Here is an 11,084-nt window from a genome sequence, read left to right on the forward strand (position 1 = left end):
AAAAAAAAATAGCAGATATATTGTAACGCAGTAATAATAATAATAATAATCGTCATATGAAACTACACTGTAAACTAAAGAAATAAGTTCGCTGATTCGCGACATCTTGGAAAGTAGAGAGGAAACGCGACGTTCTTAAACGTAGCAATATGAAATGTGCTGTTCTTAGGATCTCGCATCGAGATATCAATTAGTCGCTTAACCATTATGACACTAATTGACGGAATTTACTGTTGACCGAGAAACTCAAGATGTTTTACATCATATAGCACAACAGTAGCACATCACTAAAAAACCCGAATCATCAGAATAACTTTCCGGGAAAATTTCGATACTGAGAATCCAAACTTTTTGCAATCTCGAATCACCGGTGGTACATATTTTCTGTTAATCTAATTATTTTCGCGCAGCAAGCGAGAAAAATTCAGTTAATTTCTGATGCAAAAAAGCAATGAGTAAAGAATTCTTACGAATAAACTTTTGCATACCAATAAACGATAATGTTCTTAAATGTTTTCATACTCATTGTTGAATTAAGAAGTAAGCAGTGCAGCAATCTTGTCAAGAATATCCCGGCTTGAGACTGCAAACGATGAAAAATCCTCTACAGAGATCTGTTGCACTTAGACTTATAGTTTACACACGGGTTACAAATGCTTGCATCTACGAAGTGAAAAATTCACGAAAGCAAGCGGAAAGATCGAATTATCAATCTCTCTCGCTTTATAAATTATCGTACAATTAATTTATAATTAATTAATGTATAATTATACAAATGATTAATTGACACATATAATATTTGAAATAATTTTTACATATCTACGTGGACTGTGTACGAATAGAGGCTATCAAGAGTTGCGACTTTGATATCTCGCGACCTCGAATTCCTGCAGAGGAAGATATCACAAGCACGTGCACGTTCCCTCTCATATGATATATCTCTTTTTGTGTCTCTCTCTCTATATATATATGTATATATATATATATATATATTCTGTTAAATAACTCTCTTTCTACATTCACACACGATTCTCGTATTCACACTTTCATATTTAATTTTTCGTTTTCTCCTCCCGCCGCCCTCTCTCCCTCATTTTCTTTCTCTCTCAACATATTTACTCAAGCCATATACACACACACACATCACACGCGTACGAATAAACGTCAATGCGGAAGACCAAAATACTGCTTTCGTTTCTCGGTTCTCCCTCGAAAGCTCTTTCACGCTCTGGATCGACTTCGTCTTCGCAGAGAATTGACAAGGACGTAAAAGTTTTCGAGCGCGAAAGCTGTACTCTCTCAAAGAATTGATTGATGATACCATCCTGCACATGCTCGTTTTTTATTTTTCTCTCTCTGTCTTTCACTCACTCATGCATTCTCTCGACGTCGGCACGTCCCAACGCTGCCGACATCTCGCTGCTTGGATCTATACGGACGCTACAGATCAAATAAGATCCGACGCATACATCTGCACCGTTTGATCGGTGTACACATAGATATTAGAACGTCTTCTGTCCTACGTGCGTGTGCGCCTGTGCGTTCGCTTTTATACATATATACTAAAAGTAATAATATTATTATTATTAATTAGTGCGATAATAAGCAATTTCTTCTTGCTGGTCCAGGGCTAAAAGTTAATAATTCTTACCGAACAAATGTGCTAATAATTATAATAAAAATAATAATAATAGTTGTAATATATAACAGGGTGACAATAAAAATAATGCGGTCTGTAACTAACATATAGCAAGTGCGAGAATAAACGATAATAGCAAGTAACTAGTAAAAATTAATAATCAATGCGCCTATGATACACTCCTCCGGAAGAGATGAAAAGAAAAAAAACAGGAAGAAACTCGGGGGAGGAAGGAGAAGAAACCATTTCTCCTTTCTTTCTTTCTCTCTCTCCCACTCTCTTCATCTTTTCTCCGTTGGACATCCTTTTCTTGGATAATTCACGCTGGATATACTTTTCTAATAAATATACAATCTGTGTGTCTTCCTCTTGTGTGTTCTCTCTTTTTTTTCTTTTATATTCTTTTCCTTCGCATGTATATGTATATATTAAAATATTAGCTCGGCTCGTTTCACGATACGTTCTGTATCTTCCTCGTTTCTTCGTTCGCTTCACCTACTTCATCCATTTTGTGCGACATTCTTTATGTGACCACGCATTCTGAAGAATGGACTTCAATAGAAGTGCAATTCGTTAAGGCCAAAATATTTAAATTCAAAGAAAGACATATCGAAGCGAGAAAGGAGGCTCGAATTGAAACAATTCTCGTGGAAGAGACTACCGTTCGTGAAACGTCGGAGCCGGAAGCCAGTGTAAGATCGAATTGGAATCTTTAACTTCACTATTCATCATTCCTCGTCGGAAAGATTTCACTACCTCGTCGCGGATTCTCGATACGCCCTGAAGACAGCCGCCAAGCTCCCCTAATTTCCCCTCGAAGGAAATAAATGTCTGTTTAATTCTACCGTTTAGCATTATAAATGTCAATGAGCACTCAAAGCACTCACTCGGAATCTGATTTGAGTATATTTTCGTTAAAAAAAAAAAAACAAAACGATTCTCGCTCTTAGAACGTTACTTGATACCGATATCCAGCAAGACGTTCAAGTTGATGACTTCTTCAGGGTACAAGAAGTAGGATCTCGCTTCGCGGTGCACGCAGAGGACGAATGTCTGTTGATTAATATTTATTTCTTTGTCGCTCTAATGTCATGATTCTAATAGCACTTCGCTCATCGTCACTTTTACCCTGCGACTCTCTGAGTCTCAGTCGCACTACAATTATTTTTTTCTCTCGATATATTTCGTAATCGCGCGTTTATATGCGTCTCAATTGAGTGTAACAAACGGCAAAATATCGCCTAAATATCCGCGCCTCAGAAAACGAGTCACAGTATCCATTTTCCCGCTCATTATACAAGTCTTGTAATTTTTATATATGATCGTATATGATCGTGACAAACTATTGTCGTCGATTGATTTGCGAAGTGCTTGAAGAACACAATTCGCGGTAAAATTTCGGGAAACTATAAATTTTATAACAAACAAAAATGGTGGGTTTACAATCTCTAAGATTTTTATAATCAAAGAAACGACACTCTGTGTCTTTTCTCTTCTCTTTTCTCAAGGTACAAAGATACCCCTGTTAGTCTTTAGCACTCGGCTCGTCCACGTGCACCACGTTCTTTCCGCGCGTTCTCCACCCAGAACTACGCTACGATTCGACGAGCGAGCGAGGATCGAGCTCGTTATTGCACAGGTCGAAGATCATATAATACTAATGTACATAGGAGCGAGGGAGAGGAGGAGACCGTGTGTGTGTGTTCGCCAAAAACTCGCGTCTCTCTCCATTCTCCAGCGTCAATCGCGCATCACTGTCCGTCCCTCCTCCTCTCAACTCCCCTCTTGAGCTCGCTCTTCCGCTCGCTCGATCTTTCCCTCTCTTCAGGAAGCGATTTCGCGCCTCTTCCCACGCACAGAATGGGAAGGCTCCTCGTTGTCTTTTCCGAGGAACACGGCGAACATCGGAATCATCATCTCGTCATCATCGTAATCATCGCGGGGGTGAGATGGGCTACGCGATTGGTCCGCGAGCATTGTCCATCGGCGTAGGATGACATATTACATATATAGGGAACGCGATTGTCGATAGCGACGGCGAGTTCCTGCCTGGAAGTTTCACCGTTAAATGGACAGCGATCCACGCACATTCGACGTAATATTATTTACACACCGTACCGCTCGTATTCGTGCCGAGTATGCGCGGTTATATCATAAATGTTAATCCTAATCTAACATTACTAATTTTTACACAACGCCGTTTTTCCTTCCTCCGATTAGTGTGAACTTTTCCCTCATAATCTCCGAGAAATCTCCCAATTTATCTCGCGAATTTGCAGATTTCTGATCTAAGAATTGTAAACTCCGATTCTTTAACGATTCCACCCTCTCCGTAGATCGCTGTCCATAATCTTATCAGATCTCTTGGCCATGTTACTCTCTTTCTCTCTCTTTCTCTACCTCCGGCCGTCGCTATCACGAACGCCATTCAGGAGCGACTTCCGCGTCTGAGAGCGCTCGCGCTCGTCCTGGACGGCGCAGCACCGGTCGCCCTGGCGACCGCGTGCGCGATCTTCCTCGCGTTCCTCTGTACCGCCGGGCCGGTCGGCAGCCCACCCCGCCCTCGCGCCGCCCGCTAAGGCGACAGAAAGAAGCCGAACGGCACGACGCAATCTTTAGGCATGAAGCAGTCGTGCACGGTCTTCATGTGATTCTTCATCTTGTCGGGCCGCGAGAACTCTTTGCTGCAGACCGGACAAGGGAACACCTTGCGCTGGTGGCCCTCATGATAGAGGAACGCGTGCCGTTGGAAGCTGTACTTGTTCTTGAAGGTCTTCTGGATGTCGAGTTTCGCGCACTCGGTGCACTGGTAGACACCCTCGTTGATGGACGCGTAGCGGAAGAGGTTCAAGCCGCGCACCGACATCTCCGTCAGCTGTTCGGCCGGGTCCTGGGACTGCGAGGTGGCGCGACGTCGCATACGTCGTTTGGGAGCCTGGCGTCCGCTCGGCGCCGACATCGACGTATTGCCGGACGTGGTGTTCGTCTGCGCTCTGGAGGCCGGCGAGACCGAGGAGCTGCGGGTGGATGCGCCGCCGCCGCCGCCGCCCGTGCTCGTCGTCGTCGTCGGGATCGCCGTCGACGAGCTGGTCGTTGTCGTTGATGTCGCGCCAGTGGTCGCTGGCGTTAACGCCGACGCTCGCGCTGCCGACGACGACGAGGACGTGGACGAGGAGGTCGGCGACGACGACGGATCCATCGACGCGGCCGGCGACGAGCCCGACGGATGATTCAGCGATCCGACTCCGCGTGTCTTCTCCTTCCAAGTCTCGCCGCTGCTCTCGTTCTTGCTCGCCGTGAACTCTGCGGAAATATTCTCGTTAGTGAATTGCTCGTGATTGAGCGCGTGACGCGTTTGATTGCACGGAGAATAATTTAAACAGAATGAGTCCATCGAGAAATGCAGAAATATAAAAGAAATATAAAAGCGCAGGGGCTATGCGACGGTGATTTTGCATCTTTGTGACACGGCCTACACGAAGTTCCTTCGTACGTGGTTCGCGTAGTTTCTGCGCTTTTATATTTAAACGAAAGAAAAAAAAAGTTGACGCATGCAAAGTGACCTGAATACTTTGCTACTTGCTTGTAAAAGCGAACACATGTATGATCGATCTAAAACTAAAATTAAAACTACGTTCGAATGATACCGGTTCAAGAGTAAATTATACCGCAAGAGCCGTGTAATAATTCTCCACGCTGTGACGCAAATATAAAATGTGGTAAGAATACGACGCTGTGGTTTACAACACGTGAGGAGTAAAACGGGATGCAAAACGACCGGTGGTGCGAAAAACGAAAAACGACTCGGCTAGCGAATTAAACGAGATGTGGCATCACGATAACGTAATGTTGCTCTCTAGCGAATTACATGCGTATATATGTGTACAATAAAACATCATACTGATACAGATCTACAAAATTTGCTATCGAATTAAAAACGAAAAATTGGCAATTGTAACAAGACGAAGAAAAGAGGAGGAACAAAATATGAGAAAAATCCTGCAACGATGTAAAAACGCAACGGAAAAAAAACCATATGCACATATACATAATATATATATTTATCGTTTTCTTATTCTCCACAATTTCTTTGCTCTCCTTCGAAGAGAAAAAGAAAATAAAACAACAATGCGCAACATGCAAAACAAAGATCGGTAAAAAATAATAATAATCGCTGGCCCTCCGTCGCGATGGGCTCCTCTCTCTCTTTCTCTCTCGACGATCCCGAGTTCTCCGGAACGGGAAAAGGATCTCCCGAAGGGAAGATCCCCCCCCTCGCCCTGGAGAACATCAGGACCGAGTCGGTAGCTACGAGAGAGCGAACCGCGGCGAGGGAAACTTAATGTCTAGAGAATCGTCTCATCGGCGGCTTGCGGTTTCACCGACGCAACCCTTCGTTCAAAGAATAATAGAAAGAACCATCAACCCCCACCCCCCTTAGACAAAATAATGAATTTTCGACTCGTGGAACTCGATTCGGTTCTCGACGATACATTGCGAACTCACGATGATGATCTCTGAAAGGAGACGCTCGCAATGTCGAAAAGTCGGACGTTCCACGGGAGGAAAATAAATGTCCCGAAGGAAAACACGGGTACAGGTCGCCGTTCGTGATTTTGGCGACGGCGACGGCGGCCGACGAGACGAGTGTGCACTAAAAACGAAACTAAATAAAAGTAATTTTTGGCTAAGAGTAACGGTGTGCTTCGTGACGAGTGCGGGGTCTCTCTCCCTCTCTCTTTCTTTCTCTCTCTCTCTCTTGACATCCGACAATGTCGGGGGCATACAAATAAAATATACAGATACGATACAAATCGAGATACAGGCTATCGTGTTGTGGGGTGACACCAATGACGGGTCGTCGCACGTGAAACACGCGAGAGTCTCGCCGTGAGATGAACGTCGTGACAGTTGCAGCTGCCGTTCGTTTATGGCACTTTGTTGTCGTGTTAGTGAATGGAACTCTTGACATTTTCTCCCGGACCGCGAGATACGAATGTGTGTTAATGTCTGCTAAGGAAAAAAAGGAGAGTCGCTTCTTCTCGGTGATGTTACTGATACGATTAAACGAATCGTACATAAATTGTTCTCCGAGCGATTGAATCGCAGTGATTTATTTACCGGTTAATCATTGGCATGCAACGATTTATTTGACAGACAACTATTGAAAGAAAAGGATTTCGCAGAAATTCTCAAGTATGGAAAGGCTCCGGATTTCTCACGCGGAATTCTACGGTCCCCAAGGTCCGGGGAAACACGATGCAAATTTTCTTTTTGCTAAATCGGCGAGACCGGCGGCTTCACGTGCGCGATTACTATAACGCAACAATAACATAATAAGGATGGAGCTAAAAGAAAAGAAAATAAGAACAACGATTACTACTACACACGATCACTACGCAGTGTTAGTGGCATTGGTAGTTACCTTTCTCTCTTTTTCTCAAGCCGAGACGGGATTAGAGAAAAATTGCGAAACTGTCAGCACGATCGCGGAATTCGCTCGTCGGCTGTCCGTCTCGCGGACGAAATGCGGAAAACGCAGTTTCCCGCGATAACCTCTTCTTTTCTCCCCCGAACGTACACTTGTCGCACTTTTTCCGCCGAATCGTCGCGTTCGCAGCCATGACGACTGCGAACACGTTCGGCAACAAAAACATTTTCATACTTCGACCTTTCTCACTTTCACTCTCATTCTCACTCTCTGTCATCATCATCATCATCATCATCATCATCATCATCACCACCACGATATATTAATGCTTATTACTTGTACGTTGGGTGTGATCGACTTCGCAGAGATGCGCGAGGACGCTCATTTCTCCTCATAGCTCCCGCAGGATCTTTCTCTTGCTTAACGTTTGCCGTTATAACGAAAACCATTTCGCCGCTCGCGGATCTCGAGAAGTCGTCGCAGATATACAAGATGTTCCGCGAGAGGCCGATAGAGAGAATCTTTCGGGGAATTCAATTTGCTCGATCCAAATTCTCGGAACTCGAAGGTCTCCCGACGACAACAGTTGTCCAGAGAGTCACAAGACTACCGATTTCAAGGGTCACTGCAGCGACGCACCGTTCTCTTGGAACACCGTGTATACGAGTGATTCGGTGATCGGCGAGACAACACTTAATAACCCTCTGGATTTACAATCTATTGAACACCGTTCTTTTTTTATTATCGATAGTCATAGTCGAACAATCAGTGCATATAAAATATACTAAGTCTACCCAGCGTCAGAAAAGACTCGTCAGCTCTAGAAAAATTGCCTATAAAATTTTCGCCCTTTCTCCTTTTCAACCTCCGACCCTCTTTCAATTCTTCTCTCACGTTTCTCTTTCCTTATTTATTTATTTTTTTTGTTTCTTTATTACTTCACCCTCTCGGAGAGCAAAAGTCTCTCCACCTTATATTTGGCACTGAGAATGCGATCGTCTATCCGTCCCTTCGACGAAGGGAAAGGGACGCGCGCGCGCGATAACAAAATTTATTATTATTTTATTTATTTACTTTTTTTTCATCCACCTCTCTTTCTCTCGCTCTATCTTTGCCTCTCCAACCCTCCGTCTTTTGTCTCCTTGCGCCATCTCTCCCTCTTTCTTTTTTCTTTTCAACATTGTTGTTATTTTATGTCGTTTAAAAAGGCACCGAACCGGGGACTGCTTGCGCGTTAAAACATCGGATCCCTCACGAAGAGCACACGTTAATTCAACGCGTTCGCATCTAATTACAATTTACAAAAATTCCGGAGCTCGAGCGATCGACAGAATGTTCTCTCTTGTGTCTGTCTATCGATCCTCAACGATCGTCGATCCTCCTCTCCTAACTTATTACTTTTCATTTTACTTTGTTTTTTTTTGCCCTCGTTTTCTGACGCATCGTCTCGAAACTGCAACGACGTTATATATAATAGGTATTATCAACTAACGCTAAAATATAATCGATATATATATATATAACTTCTGTTTATATATATAATATATAATAATAATATAATAATAATAATAATCGCAATAATAGGTATATATATATAATATGTATCATTTGTATATGTGTGTATTTCTCTCTCTCTCGCTCTTTCCCTCTTTCTCGCTCGTTCTCTGTATACGTGTACATCCGTGGGTAATTTAATTGCGATAATAAACTATGATTCTTTTCTTTAATATATATATAGATGTGTGTATGTATATATATACTTTTTTACTTTAATATATATTAAAATCTATATATATATATTCCGATAGTACAGTCTGCTTTTTAAGCCTCGTAAATTAAACTTCCGCTCTCTGTGTCTGTCCACCTTTCTTTCTTTCTTTCTTTCTTTCTTTCTCCCTCTCCACCTCTTTTTTCTCTCTACCTATTTCCTTTGCGATAATCGGTTTCTCTTTGAAAGAGTCACGCGATAAACTTACAAGAATAATTGATATATATTGACTGGTGGTCCCTCTCACAAAGGGACAAACGAAAAAACGAGATGAGATAAACTTCGGCACGACACCTCCTTTTGCAAGAGAGTCACGCATAAATATATAATATATATATTTATATTTATAATATATATTCTCTATATATCGTAATTTTTTTCTCCACGACTTCCTCACTCGTCCTCCCCTTCAATGTTTCCCTCTATGTATACGTCTAATCTCGTAAACCCATCTATTAAACACGTCGAGCCGACATGTTCGAAACCAACTGACGAGACCATCGCACCCGCGATGAAAGCGTGAGAAAGTTACGGTCGTAGGAGAGCGCAAATCGCAGATGTTCTTGCGTTCTCCTCGAGAATTGTGGGTAAAAGGCAGTTGCAGATACGCAAAGGTACGTTCGAGTCGATTTCTGCGTAACGCGCGCGCGCGCGCGCGCGCGCGCGCAAACACACACGACGAGATGATATCAACACGTAGTCATATAGAATTTTACAATATAATAAATTACCAACGCGCATGTACACACGATAAAATTTGGAAATAGAAAAAAATCCGACTATAAAATTCAGAGGGGTACAACGATACTATAGAACTTTTCGCCATATATATAAATATATATATGTATATACAATTTAACAAATATTAACAAAAAATCTACGGTGTGTCAGAATACAATTCTGATCACCGTGTCCTTGGTTCCTCGGAGCTTATCTAAGCTCGAATAAATATATTTTCTGTCTTCGTTCTCATTTTTTTGAGAAACCTATATAAATTCCGAGGACCGCGGAAAATGAAATTGAAGTTCGCAAAGTCGACTACAACGATATACGCAGCACGTGTCCGCGGATCATGGCCACTTTCGCGCGAAAAGATCGATCCCTCGCGACACGACGTCTCCCTTTTACTATGAACACTTTTTACAATTTGAACACTAATTTTGTACGAATATACGGGGACTTGTACATTGCATATTCACCCTTTCTTCTTCTTTTTTTTTTGTCCTGTTTTGTACCCTCGAAACCTCGCAAAAGTTCTCCCCTCGTCCTTTGTCCCCCAGCCCTCTCCCGCCCACTCTACGATTGGCAACGTGGAAACGCTTTTTAACAACCTTAACTCTAAAAAGTTCAACAATAATCGAAGGCAACGAACGTGAGCGAATTTCTCTCCCCTCCGTTAAACACCGTTAAAAATTTGAACAACGAGAGCCTCAAGATCAGTCGCTGGATCTTCGTCAACGCGCCTCCCTCCCCTCACCTCTACTCCTTTTCTCGTCTTTAACAGCGATTTATTCTGATCACGAGCCTTCAGAGACGTCGCCGAGGGATCCCGGAGCGTACACGAGAGAATCGACCGATCTGCCCACGTGCTGGGATCGCGCGTCGCGACACGCTGCTCTCTGTAACTGCCCTGGATCGCCAGAAAAGGATGTGATAACGTTTGCGAAGATTAGAGGATGCTCGCCGACTTTTTATCGCGAGAGACGAAAGAATGGTCGCGGCGTAACGGAACGGAAAGCGAATGAAAATCGCGATGTGATTCTCTCTATTCCTAGGAATATCGAAAGTCTACAGTGTGAGAAGAAAAATCGACTAACTTTATACAAATATTAATTAACACATGAACCGTGAGAGGCGAGCTAAGTGTGTGTAAACTCGACTGAGAATAAATTGACGTAATCTACTATATATGTGTGTGTATATATATATATATGTGTGTGTATATATATAAAAATTCATCCTTTGGTATATGCAGATTAAAAATTAAAATAAAAAAGAAAACAGTAAAAGAAACACGGAAAAGAAGATTGCGAGAAAAAGAAAAAAAATGTGAGAACGACGAATCGCGCCGAAAGATCGACGGACAATAATAATCTCCAGTTCTCACACCCCTTTTTGCGCTTCTCACGCAAACATCGACTAGGAGATAAAACCGTTATATTATTGTACAGATTGTGATATATATATATATATATATATATATATATATATATATATATATATATATATATATATATATATATATA

The 11,084-nt window shown here is 42.5% G+C and overlaps 1 protein-coding gene across 11 annotated transcripts in view; it reads right to left on the bottom strand.

Moving 5' to 3' along the window:
* LOC116842480 (protein tramtrack, alpha isoform) overlaps window positions 1-11,084 on the bottom strand; it is a 72,936-nt gene that overhangs the window by 5,094 nt on the left and 56,758 nt on the right. For 8 of the 11 annotated variants that reach the window (XM_032811754.1, XM_032811755.1, XM_032811757.1 and 5 more), the window contains one exon: window positions 267-4,942. The exons of the other annotated variants lie outside the window; for them this stretch is intronic. In XM_032811754.1, coding sequence (XP_032667645.1) covers window positions 4,215-4,942 — 728 coding nt within the window. In that variant the 3' untranslated portion in view covers window positions 267-4,214. Of the gene's footprint in view, window positions 1-266; window positions 4,943-11,084 lie in introns of those variants that run through there. 11 annotated transcript variants of the gene reach the window in all.

Source organism: Odontomachus brunneus, unplaced genomic scaffold, assembly GCF_010583005.1.
Source record: "Odontomachus brunneus isolate Ranch 3 - 2012 unplaced genomic scaffold, Obru_v1 Obru_scaffold_025, whole genome shotgun sequence".
Taxonomy (NCBI): domain Eukaryota; kingdom Metazoa; phylum Arthropoda; class Insecta; order Hymenoptera; family Formicidae; genus Odontomachus; species Odontomachus brunneus.